Below are 24,987 nucleotides of genomic sequence, written 5' to 3'. Positions count from 1 at the left end.
CTGGCCAATGCGTGATATATGATAATAGCTGATTGGCAGGTGATTGTTGCTTGGCTTAGCAAAAATAGCATGAGCAGCCCAACTGGTGAGGATTGGAAGGCCGAACTGGAAATTGCCCCAGTGATGCTTGTTATACACACTTCTAATACAAAAAAGTTATTGTTGCTTCTGTCTCTTTCTCCTCCTACCACAACTACGTTTAGCTGATATATGGCCCTGCTCCAGTGATGAATGATAAAACTCCAGGCCTTTTCTTCTACCAGATGACACCCAAGGAAACCCACCAGTATAAGGGGATCCTGTCTTTGCTTCTGCATTTCAAGTGGATATGGATTGGGATCCTTACTTTCTATGATGAGAATGCAGAAAGATTTGTGCAAACTGTGGTTCCACTTTTTTCCCAGAGTGGCATCTGTTTTGCCTTCATAGAAAGAAGTCACAAACCGACTTATGTCACTGAAATTAACAGTTTGTTTCAACTGGGGGCAAAAATACATGACAAAATAAATGATAGCAAAGCCAATGTGGTGTTGTTCTATGGAGAATCAAATTCTGGGGCATATTTTAGGTGGTTTCCTTACCTATCAGAACTTGAACAAAGTTCAAATAAATCAAAAGGTAAAGTGTGGATTATGACAGCCCAGGCGGAGCTCACTTCTTTTGTCTATCAACAGACTTGGGATACAGAAATACTCCATGGGGTTCTCTCATTCACAACTCACTCAAATGATCCACCAGGATTTCGTCAATTTGTCAAGAGCAAAACCCCTTCCAACCCAAAAGGAGATGGCTTCATTTTGGACTTCTGGCAACAGGCATTTGGCTGTGTATTTCCAAATCAAGTGGTTGGCAGTGTGCGGGGGGATATTTGCACTGGGCAAGAGAAGCTGGAGAATCTTCCTGGTCCTTTCTTTGAAATGAGCATGACCAGCCACAGCTACAACATTTACAATGCTGTCTATGCTGTGGCCCATGCTTTACATGCCATGTCTGCATCCCAAGGCAAACACAGACCAGTAATGGTCAGGGGAGGAATGAAGTTTCAGATTCAACATCTGTGGCAGGTAATGGGCTGAACACCCTTCCTCAAAGAGGTTCAAAACATGTTCTGTTTGCCTTTTTCTAACGATCTATTCCGTTGCTGTCACTTTTCCTATGAAACCACAGCAGGGGTCACCAATGCTCTTGAAATCTTCCCAGGTTCCCCCAAAGCCACTTCCCCAATTCAGTGCCCTTTGGCCATGTGATAGTTGCCATATCTCTCTTGAAATGCCAAAACTGTCTGGGGATCAACCAGTCGTTCCCAATTGATCTGTTAAACATCCATGGCATATAGTGCCTATAGGGAGCAAGATGATATATTATAGAGAACAAAATGAACAGAGCACCCACTTTCCTGTCAATTGAGTATTTATGCTTTATATGTCATGTCTGCGTCCCAAGTCAAACACAGACCAGTAATGATCAGCGGAGGAATGAAGTTTGACAAACAACCTCTGTGGCAGCTACTGGGTTGATCACCCTTCCTGAAAGAGGTTCAAAACATGTTCTGTTTGCCTTTTCTATCTTTCTGTTAGGTTAATTGTCATTTTTTCCTAAGCAATCACAGATTTTTGCTCTTGAAATCTTCCCCAGGTGCCCCCAAAGCCACTTCCTCAATTCACTGCCCTTTGGCTATGGGATAGTTGCCTTATCTCTCTTGAAATACACATAGTGACAAATGGGAACATCGCCACATGCTTTTCTAGGTTCATATACAGCCTACTAGACTTCCCTGTCTATTGACATTAGACAAACACCTTCATTGTATTCATTTAGGCACCTGTATTTTTTTTAGGCAAATCTGCCAGTCACATGTGTGTTGACATTATTTAATCTTTCATTTTACTGCTAATTCTTATTATTTAAAAAGTTTTAAATTTCTTCTTTTAAACTGCTTGAACTTAAAGTAGAAATATAGAAAGAGGAAAAAAGGAATGAATTCTATCCAAGCATGATATAGCCAACTTCTAGATTTTGCTTTTATCACCATTCCTTCTTCAACCTGTTGCTTCAACTATTCATACCAACCTCTTAGATCAGCATGGGGCTGATTCTTCATTTACTTCTGTAGTTGGAGTATCAAAGGAATGATATATCATAGCATAGATATAGAGTCAATAAAGAGCTTTCTAACTTTCTAAAGCTTTTTATGGCTGTGTGTGCATTTGCTGCAGATCTTAATTTAATTTAAAATGAACTTTGAAATGTGAGAAATGCTTGGCTTAAATCTTAAAGGTAAAAGTACCCCTGACCATTAGGTCCAGTCACAGACGACTCTGGGGTTGCATGCTCATCTCGCTTTACTGGCCGAGGGAGCCGGTGTCTGTCCACAGAAAACTTCTGGGTCATGTGACCATCATGACTATGCTGCTTCTGGCAAACCAGAGCAGTGCACGGAAATGCCGTCTACCTTCCCACCAGAGTGGTACCTATTTATCTGCTTGCATTTTGACGTGCTTTCAAACTTCTAGGTGAGCAGGAGCTGGGACCAAAAAATGGGAGCTCACCCCGTCACGGGGATTTGAATCACTGACCTTCTGATCGGCAAGTCCAATAGGCTCAGTGATTTACACCACAGCGCCACCCGCGTCCTGGCTTAAATCTTATATACTGTATATAAAAAAAGAAAGATGAAAAGAAAACTGCTTTCCTCCAAGGTGAATATTTGGAAACCTGACATAAAAGTAAACATCATGATTGCATCCTGCTAAATTGAAGCCTTTTCTCTACTTTCTCTTTCTTTTTCTATCTAGCTCCATCATTTTCTGAGGGGTATCTCATTTAACAACAGCGCTGGGGATAAAATTTCCTTTGACCAGAATGGGGAGATACTAGCTGGATTTGATATTACCAATTGGATTGTTTCCTCCAACCAATCCTTTCAGAGAGTGAAGGTAGGAGGGATTGATTCCCCGGCTCCTCCACAGCAAATGTTGACCATCAATGAGGGAGCCATAAAATGGCACCATTGGTTTAACCAGGTAGGATGCAACCATCAGCCAGACATTTTCACTGTATATTGTTCAACCTTTATAAAATTAGATTATAGATGGCACAAACTTTGAATTAATGTTATTAGCTAAATGCACAGCCTCTATACTGGTTTCTGTTATACTGAAATGAATATATTGAATGACAACTTGAAGAAGTGAATTCTAAAAAGATTTTTATGATATTGAATATATTGTTATGAGTTTGGAGGATCAGTCTGGATGAAACCCTGGTTTACATTACAGTTCTGGGCTTTTGCATCAGTGAGGGGAGAACAGATAAAGGGAAGACTGGTGACTGAGAGTAGCCACCGGGACCACAAAACACCGGTCCTGAGAGATCTCCATTGACTCCCAGTACGTTTCCAAGCACAATTCCGAGTGTTGGTGCTGACCTTTAAAGCCCTAAACTGCCTCTGTCCTGTATACCTGAAGGAGCGTCTCCACCCCCATTGTTTAGCCTGGACACTGAGATCCAGCGTTGAGGGCCTTCTGGCGGTTCCCTCATTGCGAGAAGTGAGGTTACAGGAAACCAGACAGAGGGCCTTCTCGTTGGTGGTGCCCGCTCTGTGGAACTCCCTCCCTTCAGATGTGAAGGAAATAAGTAGCTATCTTGTCTTTAAAAGACATCTGAAGGCAGCCATGTTTAGGGAAGTTTTTAATATTTAATGCTGTATCGTTTTTAACACTCAATTGGAAGCCACCCAGAGTGGCTGAGGAAACTCAGCCAGATGGGCGGGGTAGAAATAATAAGTTTGCTATACTACTTAATGGCATTGACTGGCTAGTTAAGACCAATGGATTGCAGGTATAAATATTTCATTTTCAAATGGGTCCTTATGTTAATTTTCAGCACTTTCTAAACTGTGGCTCCTTTTACAAAATGGGTTTAAGGTTTTGACACATTTGCACACCTCATAAGGCAGATTATGAATGCCATGTTTCAAGATTTTGCAATAGCAGGTGTATAGCTCTGAAGCTTAATTTGCATTGACACAACCACAACCCCTTAATGTCACAGTGGCAGAAAGAACCTTGACTATAGACGATAATATTAAAAACTTTACTGTCTACAATAGTAACTGCAAAAAACAACAATTTATGGGAGTTTGCACATCGAGTCACTCATAAATGTCAGGAAATGAGTCAAAATGGAATTGAAACAGGCTAGTAAGTGAATTTCTGAAAATAATGTTCTCTTGCAAATCCCTTTTAAGGAAGAGCTTAACTTCCCTTTTTAGCTTTTCTTTGAGTCCACTTATTTTATACATCTCTCTTTCTCTCTCATTTGTGTTCTAGACACAGCCTGACTCTGTATGTACTGAGAGCTGCCGCCCTGGTTTTTGCAGGAAGATGAAGGAGGGAGAAGCATTTTGCTGCTATGATTGCATCCCATGTCCAGAAGGGAAGATTTCGGACCAGGAAGGTAAGTAATTTACTGTATATATTTATAACTTGTTGCCTCTAATCGAGAACATGCGTATGAAATGATGCATTCACCAATATTCCAGTTGACAGTTCATGAAATATTGAGAAATCTTGCTGAAGAGGGAATAATGAAAGTGTGTGTGATAATTTGTGATTGTGGATGTTGAATGCTGTTAATAAGGATGAATGCTATAGAAAGATCCACCAGGATTAGTATAATGAGCCAGGAGGGTACTGTAAAAAGCTGGAAGTTGCCATCATATCTCCCTCATCCAGGCTTACAAATGATATATTTTCCCTTAAAATAATATCTGCATGAGCATTTACTTCCGGGTAAAATGTTTAAACATGTATTTTGATGCCCTTAAACTTCAGAGAATCATGCCGTAATGTTTGGAAATGTGTGAAATATTGAAATCCAGGAAACAGTTGAAAGGTCTTGATGTAAAAAGTACAAGTACACAATCACTCCTTAATTAAAGAATAAATAAGTGTGAGCAACTAGAAAAATGACGGGGAAAACTGAGTTGGGTTCTGATTGTAGATCAGGGAGGGTCTCTATGGCCCTCCCTCTTGCATTTTGCCTCAGTCGGTATTCTACACTGGATAGGTGAGAAGGCCATGGTTCCAACATTTTAGTCTTTATTTTTTAAAACTCCTTGTACACTTTTTAAATAATTTTAATTATGCATTTACAAGCAGTGGCATGTTGGTCATATTATTGGTATTAAGAACCATGGTGTTCTTTTTCTCAGACATGAATGACTGCTATGAATGTGAAGATGAAAAGTATCCAAACAAACATAAGACTATATGTATTCCCAAGCATACAACCTTCTTGTCCTTTGAAGAACCTCTGGGCCTCAGCTTAGCCTGTTCTGGTCTTTCCTTTGCTTTCATTACAGCACTGGTACTGGAAATATTTGTGAAGCACAGGGACACTCCCATTGTGAAAGCCAACAATCGGGACCTCACCTACGCTCTGCTCATCTCCCTCTTGCTTTGCTTCCTTTCTGCATTACTGTTCATCGGATATCCTGACAAGGTGACATGTCTCCTCCGACAAACTGCTTTTGGCATCATCTTCTCAATGGCTGTTTCTTGTGTACTGGCAAAAACCATCACTGTGGTTCTGGCTTTCATGGCCACAAAACCAGGATCCCGGATGAGGAAGTGGGTGGGGAAGGGACTGGCAAACTCTATTGTCCTCTCCTGCTCCCTTATCCAAGCACTCATCTGCACTCTGTGGCTGGTGATCTCTCCTCCATTCCCTAATGTTGATATGAAGTCGCTGCCTGAAGAAATTGTACTGGAGTGCAATGAGGGGACGGTGACCTTCTTTTACTGTGTCTTGGGCTACATGGGCTTCCTAGCGTTTGTCAGTTTCACTGTGGCTTTCCTTGCCCGAAAATTACCTGACAGTTTCAATGAAGCCAAGTTCATCACTTTCAGCATGTTGGTCTTTTGCAGTGTTTGGTTATCCTTTGTTCCTTCCTACATGAGCACAAAGGGGAAATACATGGTGGCTGTGGAGATCTTCTCTATCTTAGCCTCCAGTGCTGGCTTGTTGGGTTGCATCTTTTCCCCAAAATGTTACATTATTTTGCTGAGGCCTGAGCTGAACAATAGGGGTCAACTAATAAGAAGAAATTGCTGAAGAAATCAAATGTCTGTGTCATTGGTTATAATATCTAGTAATGCCATTTCTATGTATCCCTGAAAAGAAGCACCCAGAAACCTCCTCAATCTCCCATATTTACCTTTTCCAGATCCACTGTATCTTTTCCTCTGCTCACTGTGAAGTCTGCATTTGTTATTCTTATATGTCGGCACTGTACTCTTCTGCCCTCATACTCTTTCCCACAACTTTCCAGGAGCAGTTATGAAAATTTTTACCCTGTCTAATGGAAATCCTTTAAAAACTGAAGAAGAAGAAGAAGAAGAAGAAGAAGAAGAAGAAGAAGAAGAAGAAGAAGAAGAAGAAGAATTTTTTATTTATACCACGCCCATCTGGCTGGGCTTCCCCAGCCACTCTGGGCGGCTTTCAAAAGAATATTAAAATACTATAATACATTAAAAGCTTCCCTAAACAGGGCTGCCTTCAGATGTCTTCTAAAGTCCTGGTAGTTGTTGTTCTCTTTGAGATCTTGTGGGAGGGTGTTCCACAGGGAAAGCGCCACTACCGAACATAAAAACAGTCACACAATATAAGCACTGAGTACTAAAAGGTTTATGAAGGACATGTTCTATCACCCCCCCTTTCTTCCTTCAATTCTTTAAATCTGAAAGATAATCTGGATTAAAAAAAACTTGCCATCACATCCACATCATGGAAGACTCAGGACACCACTTTAAGTTGGGGGAAAGGTTATACAGTGGTATCTCGGGTTACAGATGCTTCAGCTTATGGAATTTCAGGTTGCGCACCTCGCCGAACCCAGAAGTATCGGGTTACTTCTGGATTTCAGCGCTCACGCATGTGCAGAAATACTAATTCACGCTTTGCGCATGTGCAGAAGCGCTGAATCGTGACCTGCGCATGCAGACGCAACGCTGTGGGTTGCGAACGCTGTGGGTTGCGATCGTGCCTCCCAAACGGATCACTTTCCCAACCCGAGGTTCCACTGTATTCATTAAATACAATATTAAGGAAAGCTTATTCTAACGATTTGCCTTTAGCAGCCGAGATAAACTATTACCATGACCACATCAAAGAAAGGGAAAGGGCTAAATAAATTCCCAGCTAATTTAAAGGGAAATAAATATGTCAAACACTCAATACGTGGTTATTTGAGATTCCAATCATTTTGGGTTGGGCTGGATTCCTCTGGTTTTTAGTCCAATAATGATCTTTACGTCTTGGCACCTTGCTCAAAAAGCAAATAAAAATAAAAAGAGAAGAAACAAAAGATAAAGCTGGAGAATTGCACAAGGAAGGAAGGGAGAATGGGAAGCTTTTTAGGCTTGCCTCACCACCCCCACAATGCCAGATGGCTTCATTCTTAGAATCATAGAATAGAATCATAGTGTTGGAAGAGACCACAAGGGCCATCGAGTCCAACCCCCTGCCAAGCAGGAAACACCATCAGAGCACTCCTGACATATGGTTGTCAAGCCTCTGCTTAAAGACCTCCAGAGAAGGAGACTCCACCACACTCCTTGGCAGCAAATTCCACTGTCGAACAGCTCTTACTGTCAGGAAGCTCTTCCTAATGTTTAGGTGGAATCTTCTTTCTTGTAGTTTGGATCCATTGCTCCGTGTCCACTTCTCGGGAGCAGCAGAAAACAACCTTTCTCCCTCCTCTATGTGACATCCTTTTATATATTTGAACATGGCTATCATATCACCCCTTAACCTCCTCTTCTCCAGGCTAAACATGCCCAGCTCCCTTAGCCATTCCCCATAAGGCATCGTTTCCAGGCCTTTGACCATTTTGGTTGCCCTCCTCTGGACACGTTCCAGTTTGTCAGTGTCCTTCTTGAATTGTGGTGACACAGTACTCCAGGTGAGGTCTGACCAGAGCAGAATACAGTGGCATTATTACTACCCTTGATCTAGATGCTATACTCATATTGATGCAGCCCAGAATTGCATTGGCTTTTTTAGCTGCCGTGTCACACTGTTGGCTCATGTCAAGTTTGTGGTCAACCAAGACTCCTAGATCCTTTTCACATGTACTGCTCTCAAGCCAGGTGTCACCCATCTTGTATTTGTGCCTCTCATTTTTTTTTTTTGCCCAAGTACAATACTTAACATTTCTCCCTGTTAAAATTCATCTTGTTTGCCCAGTTCTCTAATCTGTCAAGGTCGTTTTGAAGTGTGATCCTGTCCTCTGGGGTGTTAGCCACCCCTCCCAGTTTGGTGTCATCTGCAAATTTGATCAGGATGCCCTTGAGTCCATCATCCAAGTCATTGATAAAGATGTTGAATAAGACCGGGCTCAAGACAGAACCCTGTGGCACCCCACTAATGGTTCACTCTTCTCCAGGATGAAGAACCATTGATGAGCACCCTTTGGGTTCGGTCAGTCAGCCAGTTACAAATCCACTGAGTGGTAGCATAGTCAAGACCGCATTTTACCAGCTTCTTTACAAGAATATCATGGGGCACCTTGTCAAATGCCTTGCTGAAATCAAGGTAGGCTACATCCACTGTGTTTCCTTCATCTACCAGGCTTGTAATTCTGTCAAAAAACGAGATCAGGTTAGTCTGACATGACTTATTTTTCAGAAATCCATGCTGACTATTGGTGATCACAGCATTCCTTTCTAGGTGCTCACAGACTGTTTGCTTAATGATCTGCTCCAGAATCTTCCCTGGTATTGATGTCAGACTGACTGGGCGGTAATTATTTGGGTCCTCTCTTTTCCCCTTTTTGAAAATAGGGACAACATTTGCCCTCCTCCAGTCTTGCTGTTGCTTGTTTTAATCTTCAGGTTGCTTGCCTCTCTGTAGTCAGAGCCTGGATAAATGCTTCTGTGTTGTTGCATTTTCAAACGTTTTTAGTGGTGAAATTATAAATTTGTACAGGTCAGATGGAGTACCAGCAATTCTCCATTTGTGTGGAGGTTGTTTTCCGGGTCATTACATGAATCAGTGGGACGCGGGTGGCGCTGTGGGTAAAACCTCAGCGCCTAGGACTTGCCGATCGTATGGTCAGCAGTTCGAATCCCCAAGGTGGGGTGAGCTCCCGCCATTCGGTCCCAGCTCCTGCCCACCTAGCAGTTCAAAAGCACCCTTAAGTGCAAGTAGATAAATAGGTACCGCTTTATAGCGGGAAGGTAAACAGCGTTTCCGTGTGCTGCGCTGGTGCCGGCTCGCCAGAGCAGCTTCGTCATGCTAGCCATGTGACCCGGACGTGTCTTCAGACAGCGCTGGCCCCCGGCCTCTTAAGTGAGATGGGCGCGCAACCCCAGAGTCGGTCACGACTGGCCCGTACGGGCAGGGGTACCTTTACCTTTACATGAATCAGTAGTCTCATGTAAGCCTGTTCCGCCTCTGTTCCACATCCTTTCAGAGCCAAAATGATGTGAGCATCGGCAGTCAAAAATCCATCAGGCACACGCAACATGCTCATCACCTGTACACTTAATTTCAACCAGCAATGACTTGGGTGAGAGGGACTCATAAAGGCCTGGTGGGCTGATTGCTAATGTTCTAGGTTTGGTAGTAAGTTGACAGTGTACCAAATAACCACAGAAGAGACCAATACCAACTTATCACATTGACAGAAGCGTCTGGGCTTTTCTTCAGCCAGACCTCAGTTCTGCCACCTATCAGGTTGAGGTATTCATGCGGAGTTCCGCCACCTCTTTTTCTTGAAAAATAGCACGAAAAGGAGCACTGGGCTGCGTCCTTGGTGGCACATTATTTTGTTAACAACTGAACTGAACAATAGGGATAGGAATTGAGCACTAGGTTATCAGTGAGAAGGAGAGGCAGAACCAATAAGAATGAGAAACCTCAAGTGAGTTGGAGACAGTGAAAGAGGCGTCAAGCACATCTTTCACTGTAGATGAGAATGTCAGGAGACTCCAATGAACTCCACATTTACTCCTTCATGCATGGTGGTATGATCCCTCTTGGAGAGCTTTGGGGTCACATTGTCATACATTTAATGAAACAAAATTCTTATACAGGGATCTGCTACCTTCAAATATTATTTATTCTAATGGTATACAATCATTCATTGTACATAAACAGCTCATAGTCTGCTATTTCATGTTTTTGTTGTATATTTTACCATTCAATATTACATCATTTTACATACACTTATGAATTTGGGCTGGGACAGGAGAAAGTAGGCTGCATGTCAGATCCTTCTAACCCCTGGATTCAGCAAGTGTTAAAATATCAGCCAGGCTACCTTCCTGTGTTGAGGTGACTGCCTGGGTGATGGGCCATTGGGAGAACAAAGGAAAGGGGGCACTATGTGGGAGAAGAAATGGTTGGAGCCCCTCCATCATCTGGGTGGAAGGACAAAGCCTGGGTTTAGAGTTGAGAGTTTGCAGTGATGTGACCTAGAAAGCAGCAAGCTTTCTTTTATTTTATTTTAAAACAGAAATGTTTGATTTCTGTTTGAATCCAAGGCTACAGCAATGAGAAAAACTAGACCTTTAAGGGTATTCATGCTGTGAACACCTCCACCGTAGGCTCAGGTCATAAAATATTGTAACATTTATAACATTTATTAATATTATAACTTTCCAGGTCAGAATTTTAAGAGCTCAGTGCTATCAACAGACATATTCATTTACTCCCTCTCTTCAGACCAAAGGGTTGTATTTTTAGTATTTTTTCCATCTTGTTTACTACTGTAAGCCAAAAGCATATGCAGCTAAGAGGAAATGAAAACTTCTGTTCAGAAAAACACAAAAGTGTCTGTCTTCCCTTTAATTATCCAAAGAACTATAATTAATGTTCCCTTGTTTCAAAGCACCTCATGGACTTGCAAAGTACACTACCCAAGCTAATGATAAAGACTGTGAAAGGTATTATAACTGAGCCTTTCAAAGTCTGTTGCCTTTGAACTGTTTTGGTTTACAACCCCATCACCTGCAGCCCGGTTTGAATGTTGTGATTTGTGGTGCAAAACATCTGAAGAAGCCTTACAAAAATATACTACCCCCAGCAATCCCAGCTAGGCTTAGGAATCAGAAACCTTCAAGGATCCATCTGTATCATAACTATTTTTTTCATCAGTTTTCATATGAGCAGACTAAAAGGTCAATCGAGTCAGACTACTTCAGTCACAAAAGCTGTAATAGTTGTAGGGGCATCTTAGTGTATAGGGGGAAATTGTACCAAGGATGATGGCATTATTGGTCTTGCTGCTGATTCTACTTCCTCACACAATATGCAAACCTCCCATTGTTAAATGCCACATCCATGATCCATACGCTCCACTTCATCAGTATCACCAGGAAGGAGACCTCATCCTCGGTGGCATAGCCTCTCACAGCATCATCGTCTCCATTGCAATAGCCTTCACCGAAAACCCCCCACCAACATTGCTGGAAGAACTAAAGTAAGAACTGGATAGTTTCACTTCTACATTTTGATTCCTGCTTTGCATACTGCAGAGATTAATTTTAGAGGAAGGGTGGATAAACTGTGGGTGTGCAGTGGTTGCTCAACTCCATCAGTTGCATTAATAATAATGGACATTGTTGGACAGCAACATCTGGAGGGGCACAGTTCTCCACCCTTGTCCTAGAGGCAGAACTACTATTTAGGTAGAAATATATGTGATGTGGGAGAAATGTGGTCTGGAGGATCTCCACTAGAAATTGTTTCCACTTTCCACACTAAATTAAACATTCAGGTATCATATGAAGACATGTAATATTCTTGTGGAAATAACTGCATCACTTTTACTTCAGGGCCCCGAGAGAAAGAAATAAGGACAAAACTTCTACACAGATGATAAAGACAGCATTTAAAATGTACATCAGGGTGAAATATCAGGAAGAGACAGATTCTGGACAAGATGGACTGTTTCAAGAGGTGGCAGAAAGACATTTCGAAATTTGTCTGGCAGGGCAAAAAGACCAGAATAAAATTTAAAGTACTTACAGATGCAAAAGAAAGAGGGGGGTTTGCCCTGCCGGACTTAAAACTGTATTATGAAGCAGCAGCGTTTTGCTGGTTGAAAGAGTGGATGCTCCTTGAGAACACAGATATCTTGGATTTAGAAGGTTTCAATAATACATTTGGTTGGCATGCATATTTATGGTATGATAAAATCAAAGTGCATAGGGCCTTTAAAAATCATATTGTCAGAAAAGCGTTGTTTAATGTTTGGATAAGATATAAAGATTTGTTAGAACCCAATACTAAGAATTTGTCAAGAATGTACAACCTGCTGCTGAAATGGAATACACAGGATGAAACAGTTAAATCGGCTATAATTAAGTGGGCACAGGACATTGGTCATAACATTATGTTTGCTGACTGGGAAAGGTTGTGGAACACTGGTATCAAATTTACGGCATGTAATGCCTTAAAGGAAAATATTATGAAAATGATTTACAGGTGGTACATGACCCCAGTCAAGCTAGCAAAAATTTACCATTTGCCTGACAATAAGTGTTGGAAGTGTAAAGAAACTGAGGGTACATTTTATCACCTTTGGTGGACGTGCCCGAAGATTAAGGCTTTCTGGGAGATGATATATAATGAAATGAAAAAGGTACTTAAATGTACTTTCTCTAAAAAACCAGAGGCCTTTCTCTTGGGCATTGTCGGCCAATTGGTGGCAAAGAAGGATAGAAGTTTCTTTATGTATGCTACGACAGCAGCAAGAATACTCATCGCAAAGTATTGGAAGACACAAGATCTACCCACTTTGGAAGAATGGCAGATGAAAGTGATGGACTATATGACACTGGCGGAGATGACTGGCAGAATCCGTGATCAGCGGAAGGAGACGACGGAAGAAGACTGGAAGAAATTTAAAATTTATTTGAAGGACTATTATAAACTTGATGAAGGTTAAAATGTCAAAGCTTCTAGAATGAAAGGGTTACAGCGAGATAATATTAGATTGAAGGAAATGCTAGTAAGACATATCCTTGACAGAATTGTTAGAAGTTGCTGAAAAACTTTGGGCATTGGGATGCAGAAAGGGGAGGTATGGGGAAGTCTGAGAAACGAAGTTCATGAAAATTTGTCTATGAAATTATACATGTTTGTATGTCTTTTTATATGTCAGTATTGTCTTAAAAATTTCTGTAAAACTAATAAAAATATAATTTAAAAAAAATAAAATGTACATCAGGGACATTTTAAAATCTGTGATCCCCTCCCATAGAACTTCCCCCTATATTCCTTTTCTACCATTGTAGGCAACGCAGAGGATCACTTGTAGTGATTCATGTTCAAGAGCTTCCTCCCCTGCAAAAATAAAAAAAACTTAAATAATTACAGTAATAAATACTACTAATGAGGATGACGTAGAACTAAGCAGCGATAAATTTACAAAGTGTTACAAGCCCTTCTGATAGAAAATGAAACTCTCTTTTTAGTGTGGTACCTAAGAACTACCAGCACATCCTGGCCTTGCAGTTTGCAGTGAAGGAGATCAACGAAAACTCTCAGCTCTTACCCAATGTCACTTTAGGCTTCCGCATCTATGACAGCTATTTCAATGCCAAATGGACCTCTCATGCCACAATGTTGCTCATATCCACACTGGAAACATTTGTCCCCAACTACATCTGTGACATCAAGAACAACTTGATAGCCATCATTGGGGGACTGGACTCCCAAACTTCTCTTCATGTGGCAACAATCTTGGATATCTATAAGGTTCCACAGGTGAGAGAGAGATATCGCTGACATGTCATGGGAGATATACACATCCAGATAGATTTGGATAAATAAATGAGCAGATTTCATATAATCAGGTGGGCCATGATAATGAGATATTCAAGCTAAGAAATAAAGTCTAGGTAGCACATATGTTTTTGCTTCAGATATCCCTTTTGGCCTTGTCATTTCCTGATATATGATAAGAACTGATTGGCATATGAGTGTAGTTTGTCTTAACAAAATAGCATGTGCAGCCAAAAATAAAGGAATGGAATCCCAAAGTGGAAATAGCCCCAGTGAGGCTTATAATACAGAAATTGAATATCTAAAAGTTATTGTTGCTTCTGTCTCTTTCTCCTACTCTCACAACTATTTTTAGCTCATATACGGCCCTGCTCCAGTGATGAATGATAAAACCCCAGGCCTTCTCTTCTACCAGATGACGCCCAAGGAAGCCCACCAGTATAAAGGGATCCTGTCTTTGCTACTGCATTTCCGGTGGATATGGATTGGAATCCTTACTTTCTATGATGAGAATGCAGAAAGATTTGTGCAAACTGTGGTTCCTTTCTTTTCGGAGAATGGCATCTGTTTTGCCTTCATAGAAAGAAGCCACAAATTTACTTATGTCACAGAAATTAACAATATGTTTAAATTGGGGGCAAAAATAAATGACAAAATAAATGATAGCAAAGCCAATGTGGTGTTGGTTTATGGAGAATCATATGCTCTGGCATTTTTTAGATGGTTGCCTTACCTATCAGAACTGGAACAAAGTTCAAATACCCCAAAAGGTAAAGTGTGGATCATGACAGCCCAGGTGGAGCTCACCTCTTTTGTCTTTCAACGGACTTGGGATACAGAAATACTCCATGGGGTTCTCTCATTCTCAACTCACTCGAATGATCCACCAGGATTTCATCAATTTGCCAAGAGCAAAAACCCTTCCAGTCCAAAAGGAGATGGCTTCATTTTGGACTTCTGGCAAAAGGCATTTGGCTGTGTATTTCCAAATCGATTTGTTGGCAGTGTGAGGGGAGATATTTGCACTGGGCAAGAGAAGCTGGAGAATCTTCCTGGTCCTTTCTTTGAAATGAGCATGACCAGCCACAGCTACAACATCTACAATGCTGTCTATGCTGTGGCCCATGCTTTACATGCCATGTCTACATCCCAAGGCAAACACAGACCAGTAATGATCAGGGGAGGAATGAAGTTTCACAAAAAACCGCTGTGGCAGGTACTGAGCTGCACACCCTTCCTCAAAGAGGTTCAAAAGCCTTTCATTTTATCCCTTTGGTAATAGTCACTTTTTCTATACAACCACAGCAGGGTCAGCAATTTGGGTGCAGTAATGCTCTTGAAATCTTCCGCAGCTTCCCCCAAAGCCACTTCCTCAATTCACTGCCCTTTGGCCACGAGATAGTTGCTTTATCTCTCTTGAAATGCACATAGTGACAAATGGGAACTTCTCCACATGCTTTTCTAGGTTCAAATTCAGCCTACTGGACTTCCCTTCCTATTGACACCATCACTATATTCATTTACACACCTGCTTAAAACCTAATTGTTTGGGAAAGCCTACGCAGTCACATGGGTGTTGACATATTTTATTCTTTCATTTCTTGGGAATTTTAATTATTTTTAAAGTTTCCTTCAACTATTCATACCAACCTCTTAGATGAGCATGGGGCTGATTTCCCATTTACCTCTGAAGTTGGAGTATCAAAGGAATAATATATCGCATAGCATAGCATATAAAGTCTATAGAGAGCAAAGTGATATATTTTAGACAACAAAATGAAGAGAGCACTCAGTTTTTCCTGGCTGTGTGTGCATTTTCTGTGGGAGATCTTAAGAATCTGTAATTTGAAATGAACTTTCAAATGTGATAAATTCTGGGCTTAAATCTCATATATATATATATAAGATGAAAAGAAAACTGCTTTCCTCCAAGCATGCCATGAAAGTGAACATCATGTTTTTCTCTTGCTGAATTGAAGCCTTTTCTATACTTTCTCTTTCTATCTAGCTCCATCATTTTATGAGGGGTATCGCATTTAACAACAGTGCTGGGGATAAGATTTCCTTGGACCAGAATGGGGAGGTATTGGCTGGATTTGATATTACCAATTGGATCGTTTTCTCCAACCAATCCTTTCAGAGAGTGAAGGTAGGAGGGGTGAATTCCCTGGCTCCTCCACAGCAAGCGTTGACCATCAATGAGGGAGCCATAAAATGGCACCATTGGTTTAACCAGGTAGGATGCAACCATCAGCCATTTGTGATTTTGAAGACTTTAACATAAGGTACAAAGATATATGCAGATATAATTTCACTGTACATTCTTTGTCAAGGTAATGGCTTTGACTGGCTAGTTAAGACCTATGCATTGCAGGCATAAATATTTCAGTTTTAAAATATGTGTCAATTTTCAGCACTTTCTAAACTGTGGCTCCTTTTACAAAATTGGTATAAAGTTTTGACAAATTTGTACACCTCCCAAGGCAGATTATGCATGTTTCAAGGTTTTAGTATAGCAGATGTATAACTTTGAGGCTTAATTTGCAGTAGGGAAACCACCACAAACCAGTGTGGTGTAGTGGTTAAGAGCGGTAGTCTTGCAATCTGGGAAACCGGGTTCGTGTCTCCGCTCCTCCACATGCAGCTGCTGGGTGACCTTGGGCCAGTCACGCTTCTATGAAGTCTCTCAGCCCCACTCACCTCACAGAGTGTTTGTTGTGGGGGAGGAAGGGAAAGGAGAATGTTAGCCGCTTTGAGACTCCTGAAGGGGAGTGAAAGGCGGGATATCAAATCCAAACTCTTCTCTTCTTCTTTAATGTCACTTTGGCAGAAAGAGGTTTGCATACAGAGTCAGAGCCCTGATTATAGAGGATACTAAAGTCATCACTAAACACAACACTAACTGAACAACAATTTATTGGAGTTTGCACATTGAGTCACTGGGAAATGAGTCCAAATAGAATTGAAACAAGCTATTAAATGAATTCCTGAAATGAATGCTGTTGTTCTTTTGCAAATCCATTTAAGGAGGAGCTAAATTGCCACTTTTAGCTTTTCTTTCAGTCCACTTATTTTATAAATCTCTCTTTCATTTGTGTTTTAGACACAGCCTAATTCTGTATGTACTGAGAGCTGCCGCCCTGGTTTTTGCAGGAAGGTGAAGGAGGGGGAAGCATTTTGCTGCTATGATTGCATCCCATGTCCAGAAGGGAAGATTTCAGACAAAGAGGGTAAGAAATTTACTGTCTTTATTTATACCTTGTTGCCTCTAATTGAGAACATGCATATGAAATCATGCATTCACCAGGGTTCCATTTGACAGTTCATGAAATATTGAGAAATCTTGCTGAAGAGGGACATAATGAAAATGTGTGTGTGTGTGTGTGTGTGTGAGAGAGAGAGAGAGAGAGAGAGAGAGAATTTGTAATTGGTTCCAGTTACACTCAAAGTGAATATGTTAAATGACAAATTGAAGAAGAGAATCCTAAATAGATTTTGATGATACTGAATATATTGTTATGAGTTTGGAGGATCAATCTGGATGAAACTCTGGTTCACACTACAATTCTGAGAACACAGCCAGATGGGAGAACTATAAATAAATTATTATTATCATTATCATTATCATTATTATTAGTGATTGTGGATGTTGAATGCTGTTATAAGGAAGAATCCTATAGCAAGATCCACCAGCTTGAACAGGATTAAAATAAAGTAGATTTTCAGATGAGCCAGGAGGTTTCTGTAGCAGCTGAAAATATGCCATTATATCAGGGTTGAGACCAGGGTGGGGTTAGAATACAATGCATGAAGGTTATTCAGCTTGGTCACAATACCTGGAAACCCAGCCTAAATTAAGCTAATGAAAAGGGTGGTGTAACCCCAACACTATTTTAAAAGCTTGTTTTCTCTCTGATAGCCTTTGAGCTGCTCAACCAGTGGCATCCCTGCTTCAGAATGGATTTTAGATCTGTTGTACTTTATGCCGTCATAATTTATGCCCAGCTTGCATTATGTCATCATCTTGGCATAGTATGGCTACCTAAATGTGATATCTTCCTCTACAGCAGACCTTGAAATCAGTTTTGACACTTTGGCTACAGATGGCTGAATCTGTTTCTAGTTTTTGTTACTTTCACATATTTTTGCCCATAATTAATTTGTTTAATTATATAAAAAAATTCCTTCCAGTAGCACCTTAAAGACCAACTAAGTTAGTTCTTGGTATGAGCTTTCGTGTGTATGCACACTTCTTCGGATTCTTTAATTATATACTTATTCCTGCATTTTCTCTCAAAATGTGTTTAGGAATATATATTTTTTCTTACAAATATTTGAATCTGTGTTTATTTTCTGGTAACATATTTAAACATGTATTTTTATGCCCTTATACTTCAGAAAATTGTGCCGTAATGTTTGGAGAAGTGTGAAATACTTAAATCCAGGAACTAATTGAAAGGTGTTGATTAAGTTTTCAAATGTTGAAATTTGCAAAGACTGAATTACACAAATACAGTGGTACCTCTGGTTACGTCTGCTTCATGTTATGTTCAGGGTTACTTCCAAATACGCCACTCACACATGCGCAGAAGCGTGTGCTTCTACCGAGCCGTGCGTGTGCAGACGTGCTGCTGCGGGTTGTGCTCTTTTCATGTTGCAAACGGGCCTGTGGAACGGATCCCATTCGCAACCAGAGGTACCACTGTACTCCTGAATTAAGGAGTAACTAAGTGTTAGCAACTAGATCTGTGACAGCTTAATTTGAGTTGGCTTCTAGCCAGAGAACAGGAAGTGTCTCTGTGGCCTTGCATTTTGCCTCAATCAGTATTTTACATCCAATATGTGAGAAGGACAAGGTTCCATCATTTTCAATTTCCATTGTTCAGAACTCCTTGTATCCTTTTTTAATCATTTTAATTATGCATTTACAAGCAGTGGCATGTTGCTCATATTTTTCAGATTAAGAACCATGCTTTTCTTTCTCAGACATGAATGACTGCTATGAATGTGAAGATGAAAACTATCCAAGCAAAAATAAGACTATATGTATTCCTAAGTATACAACCTTCTTGTCCTTTGAAGAACCTCTGGGCCTCAGCTTAGCCTGTTCTGCTCTTTCCTTTGCTTTCATTACAGCACTAGTACTTGAAATATTTGTGAAACACAGGGACACTCCTGTTGTGAAAGCCAACAACCGGGACCTCACCTACGCTCTGCTCATCTCCCTCTTGCTTTGCTTCCTTTCCTCACTACTGTTCATCGGATATCCTGACAAGGTAACGTGTCTCCTCCGACAATCTGCTTTTGGCATCATCTTCTCAGTAGCTGTTTCTTGTGTACTGGCAAAAACCATCACTGTGGTTCTGGCTTTCATGGCCACAAAACCAGGATCCCGGATGAGGAAGTGGGTGGGGAAGGGACTGGCAATCACTATTGTCCTTTCCTGCTCCCTTATCCAAGCACTCATCTGCACTCTGTGGCTGGTGATCTCTCCTCCATTCCCTAATCTTGACATGAAGTCAGTGGCTGAAGAAATTGTACTGGAGTGCAATGAGGGGACGGTGACCTTCTTTTACTGTGTCTTGGGCTACATGGGCGTCCTAGCGTTTATCAGTTTCACTGTGGCTTTCCTTGCCCGGAAATTACCTGACAGTTTCAACGAAGCCAAGTTCATCACTTTCAGCATGTTCATCTTTTGCAGTGTTTGGTTATCCTTTGTTCCTTCCTACATGAGCACAAAGGGGAAATACATGGTGGCTGTAGAGATCTTCTCTATCTTAGCCTCCAGTGGTGGGTTGTTGGGTTGCATCTTTTGCCCAAAATGTTACATTATTTTGCTGAGGCCTGAGCTGAACAATAGGGAACACCTATTAAGAAGAAAATGATGAAGAAATCAAAGGTCTGTGTCATTGGCTATAATATCTAGTTCAGAGATTTGTATGTATCCTGGAAAAGAAGCACCCAGAAACCTCCTCAATCTCCCATATTCAGCTACAGTGGTGCCTCGCAAGACGAAAAGAATCCGTTCTATGATTCTCTTCGTCTAGCGGTTTTTTCATCTTGCGAAGCAAGCCCATTGAAGGATTAGCGGATTAGCGGCTTTTAGTGGCTTTTAGCGGCTTATCTGCTGATCGGATCAGCTGATAAGCGGCTTAGCGGCTTGGATAATAATTTGGATTTACCTTCAATTATCTCTATCTGAAATTTGGATTTCTTTTCGTTCATCCCTACTTTTTTATCATCTATCCATACTGCATTTATTTGATGGAATTGTAGCCAGCCAGTTAATTTATCTTTCACCTCCTCATACGTTCTCATCTTCAATCCACTTTCTGATCTTATCAGTAGGTCTTCATATGTTAGCCTTTCTCCCTCCATATTTTTTATTATTATTATTAGAATGTCCATTGGCAATAACCACCAGGGTGTTTTCCATTCTAGGGGTTTTTTATTCCTCTCCCACACTTCGTATAGGGGCCCTCTTATAATATGATTTGAAAATCCTTTATGTACCTTTTCTTTATTTTGCCATAAATAGGCATGCCAGCTGAACCTATTGTCGAACACCTCTAGGTCCAGCAAATTGGTATTTTCCAGATTAATCCAATCTTTAATTTTTACCCTGTCTAATCCAATATTATTTTTCTTCAAGAGCTGCGTTAATATACATCCTGCCCCACTCTAAAGGAGGTTTTTAAAGATAAGACTGCGGAAATCCTTTAAAAACTGAACATAAAAACAGTCACAATATATATATAAGCACTGAGTACTAAAAGGTTTATGAAGGACATCTTCTGTCTCTCCCCCCCCCCTTGCTTTCTTCAATTCTTTAAATATGACAGATAATCTGGGTAAAAATGTTTTGCAAAGACATCCACACCACGGAAGACTCAGGACACCACTTTAAGTTTGGGGAAAGGTTGTATTCATTATAAATAACATTAAAGAAACCTTATTATAACAGTTTGCCCTTAGCAGCCAAGATAAACAAATACCATGACCACATCAAAGAAAGGGAAAGTGCTAAATAAATTCCCAGCCAATTTAAAGCGAAATAAATTTGTCAAACACTCAAAACGTAGTTATTTGAGATTCCAATCATTTTGGGTTGGGCTGGATTCCTCTGGTTTTTAGTCCAATAATGATCTCTACGTCTTGGCACCTTGCTCAAAAAGCAGATAAAAATAAAAAGAGAAGAAACAAAAGATAAAGCTGGAGAATTGCACAAGGAAGGAAGGGAGAATGGGAAGATTTTTAGGGTTGCCTCACCACCCCCACAATGCCAGATGGCTTCATTCTTGCTGTTGCTTGTTTTAATCTTCAGGTTGGTTGCCTCTCTGTAGTCAGAGTCTGGATAAATGCTTCTGTGTTGTTGCATTTTCAAACGTTTTTTAGCGGTGAAATTATAAATTTGTACAAGCCAGATGGAGTACCAGCAATTCTCCAATTGTGTGGAGGTTGTTTTCCGGGTCATTACATGAATCAGTGGGACGCGGGTGGCGCTCAGTGCCTAGGACTTGCTGATCGTATGGTCGGCTGTTCGAATCCCCGAGGTGGGGTGAGCTCCCGCCATTCGGTCCTAGCTCTTTCCCACCTAGCAGTTCGAAAGCACCCTTAAGTGCAAGTAGATAAATAGGTACCGCTTTATAGCAGGAAGGTAAACGGTGTTTCCGTGTGCTGTGCTGGTGCTGGCTCGCCAGAGCAGCTTCGTCACGCTGGCCACGTGACCCGGAAGTGTCTTCAGACAGCACTGGCCGCCGGCCTCTTAAGCGAGATGGGCGCGCAACCACAGAGTTGGTCACGACTGGCCCGTACGGGCAGGGGTACCTTTACCTTTACATGAATCAGTAGTCTCACGTAAGCCTGTTCCGCCTCTGTTCCACATTCTTTCAGGGCCAAAATGATGCGAGCATCGGCAGTCAAAAATCCATCAGGCACACGCAACATGCTCATCGCCTGTACACTTAATTTCAACCGGCAATGACTTGGGTGAGAGGGACTCATAAAGGCCTGGTGGGCTGATTGCTAATGTTCTAGGTTTGGTAGTAAGTTGACAGTGTACCAAATAACCACAGAAGAGACCAATACCAACTTATCACATTGAGAGAAGCGTCTGGGCTTTTCTTCAGCCAGACCTCAGTTCTGCCACCTATCAGGTTGAGGTATTCATGCGGAGTTCCGCCACCTCTTTTTCTTGAAAAATAGCACGAAAAGGAGCACTGGGCTGCGTCCTTGGTGGCACATTATTTTGTTAACAACTGAACTGAACAATAGGAATAGGAATTGAGCACTAGGTTATCAGTGAGAAGGAGAGGCAGAACCAATAAGAATGAGAAACCTCAAGTGAGTTGGAGACAGTGAAAGAGGCGTCAAGCACATCTTTCACTGTAGATGAGAATGTCAGGAGACTCCAATGAACTCCACATTTACTCCTTCATGCATGGTGGTAGGATCCCTCTTGGAGAGCTTTGGGGTCACATTGTCATACATTTAATGAAACAAAATTCTTATACAGGGATCTGCTACCTTCAAATATTATTTATTCTAATGGTATACAATCATTCATTGTACATAAACAGCTCATAGTCTGCTATTTCATGTTTTTGTTGTATATTTTACCATTCAATATTACATCATTTTACATACACTTATGAATTTGGGCTGGGACAGGAGAAAGTAGGCTGCATGTCAGATCCTTCTAACCCCTGGATTCAGCAAGTGTTAAAATATAAGCCAGGCTACCTTCCTGTGTTGAGGTGACTGCCTGGGTGATGGGCCATTGGGAGAAGAAAGGAAAGGGGGCACTATGCGGGAGAAGAAATGGTTGGAGCCCATCCATCATTTGGGTGGAAGGACAAAGCCTGGGTTTAGAGTTGAGAGTTTGCAGTGATGTGACCTAGAAAGCAGCAAGCTTTCTTTTATTTTATTTTAAAACAGAAATGTTTGATTTCTGTTTGAATCCAAGGCTACAGCTATGAGAAAAACTAGACCTTTAAGGGTATTCATGCTGTGAACACCTCCACCGTAGGCTCAGGTCATAAAATATTGTAACATTTATAACTTTTATTAATATTATAACTTTACAGGTCAGAATTTTAAGAGGTCAGTGCTATCATCAGACATATTCATTTCCTCCCTCTCTTCAGACCAAAGGGTTGTATTTTCAGTATTTTTCCATCTTGTTTACTACTGTAAGCCAAAAGCATATGCAGCTAAGAGGAAATGAAAACTTCTGTTCAGAAAAACACAAAAGTGTCTGTCTTCCCTTTAATTATCCAAAGAACTATAATTAATGTTCCCTTGTGTCAAAGCACCTCATGGACTTGCAAAGTACACTATCCAAGCTAATGATAAAGACTGTGAAAGGTATTATAACTGAGCCTTTCAAAGTCTGGTGCCTTTGAACTGTTTTGGTTTACAACCCCATCACCTGCAGCCCGGTTTGAATGTTGTGACTTGTGGTGCAAAACATCTGAAGAATCCTTACAAAAATATACTACCTCCAGCAATCTCAGCTAGGCTTAGGAATCAGAAACCTTCAAGGATCCATCAGTATCATAACTATTTTTTTCATCAGTTTTCATATGAGCAGACTAAAAGGTCAATCAAGTCAGACTACTTCAGTCACAAAAGCTGTAATAGTTGTACACTATACATCTTAGTGTATAGGGGGAAATTGTACCAAGGATGGTGGCATTATTGGTCTTGCTGCTGATTCTACTTCCTCACGCAATATGCAAACCTCCCATTGTTAAATGCCACATCCATGATCCATACGCTCCACTTCATCAGTATCACCAGGAAGGAGACCTCATCCTTGGTGGCATAGCCTCTCACAGCATCATCGTCTCCATTGCAATAGCCTTCACCGAAAACCCCCCACCAACATTGCTGGAACTGGATAGTTTCACTTCTACATTTTGATTCCTTCTTTGCATACTGCAGAGATTAATTTTAGAGGAAGGGTGGATAAACTGTGGGTGTGCAGTGGTTGCTCGACTCCATCAGTTGCATTAATAATAATGGACATTGTTGGACAGCAACATCTGGAGGGGCACAGTTCTCCACCCTTGTCCTAGAGGCAGAACTATTTAGGTAGAAATATATGTGATGTGGGAGAAATGAAGTCTGGAGGATCTCCACTAGAAATTGTTTCCACTTTCCACACTAAATCAAACATTCAGGTATCGTATGAAGACATGTAATATTCTTGTGGAAATAACTGCATCACTTTTACTTCAGGGCCCCGAGAGAAAGAAATAAGGACAGAACATCTACACAGATGATAAAGCCAGCATTTAAAATGTACATCAGGGACATTTTAAAATCTGTGATCCCCTCCCATAGAATTTCCCCCTATATTCCTTTTCTACCATTGTAGGCAAGGCAGAGGATCACTTGTACTGATTCATGTTCAAGAGCTTCCTCCCCTGCAAAAATAAAAAACCTTAAATAATTACAGTAATAAATACTACTAATGAGGATGACGTAGAACTAAGCAGCGATAAATTTACAAAGTGTTACAAGCCCTTCTGATAGAAAATGAAACTCTCTTTTTAGTGTGGTACCTAAGAACTACCAGCACATCCTGGCCTTGCAGTTTGCAGTGAAGGAGATCAACGAAAACTCTCAGCTCTTACCCAATGTCACTTTAGGCTTCCGCATCTATGACAGCTATTTCAATGCCAAATGGACCTCTCATGCCACAATGTTACTCATATCCACACTGGAAACATTTGTCCCCAACTACATCTGTGACATCAAGAACAACTTGATAGCCATCATTGGGGGACTGGACTCCCAAACTTCTCTTCATGTGGCAACAATCTTGGATATCTATAAAGTTCCACAGGTGAGAGAGAGATTGACATGTAATGGAGAGATTTGGGTAAATAAATGTGGAGATTTCATATAATCAGGTGGGCCATGCTAATGACAGATCCAAGCTAAGAAATAAAGTCTAGGTAGCACATATGTTTTTGCTTCAGATATCCCTTTTGGCCTTTTCATTTCCTGATATATGATAAGAACTGATTGGCATCTGAGTGTAGTTTGTCTTAACAAAATAGCATGAGCAGCCAAAAATAAAGGAATGAAATCCCAAAGTGGAAATCGCCCCAGTGAGGCTTATAATACACAAATCGAATATCTAAAAGTTATTGTTGCTTCTGTCTCTTTCTCCTCTTATCA

At 41.0% G+C, this 24,987-nt stretch overlaps 2 protein-coding genes across 2 annotated transcripts in view; both read left to right on the top strand.

The window, feature by feature from the left end:
• Window positions 1-227: 227 nt before the first annotated feature.
• LOC309516477 (vomeronasal type-2 receptor 26-like) lies at window positions 228-19,682 on the top strand (the record flags this gene model as incomplete). Its single annotated transcript, XM_082195243.1, has 8 exons — window positions 228-1,064; window positions 2,796-2,936; window positions 11,376-11,488; window positions 13,488-13,779; window positions 14,153-15,013; window positions 15,806-16,033; window positions 16,901-17,027; window positions 18,784-19,682. The coding sequence occupies 8 exons, from the start codon at window positions 228-230 to the stop codon at window positions 19,680-19,682; spliced, it is 3,498 nt and encodes a 1,165-aa protein (XP_082051369.1).
• Window positions 19,683-23,918: 4,236 nt separating this feature from the next.
• LOC309516476 (vomeronasal type-2 receptor 26-like) overlaps window positions 23,919-24,987 on the top strand; it is a gene marked incomplete at both ends in the record, with an annotated part of 18,559 nt that continues 17,490 nt past the window's right edge. Inside the window, 2 exons of the mRNA XM_082195242.1 lie at window positions 23,919-23,998; window positions 24,358-24,649. Of these exons, the coding sequence (XP_082051368.1) occupies window positions 23,919-23,998; window positions 24,358-24,649 (372 nt within the window). The remainder of the gene's footprint in view (window positions 23,999-24,357; window positions 24,650-24,987) is intronic.

This window comes from Podarcis vaucheri (assembly GCF_965113315.1).
Source record: "Podarcis vaucheri genome assembly, chromosome: 13".
Lineage (NCBI taxonomy): Eukaryota > Metazoa > Chordata > Lepidosauria > Squamata > Lacertidae > Podarcis > Podarcis vaucheri.
The sequence above is the reverse complement of the archived record's forward strand: the minus strand, read 5'-3'. Positions and strand labels throughout refer to the sequence as shown.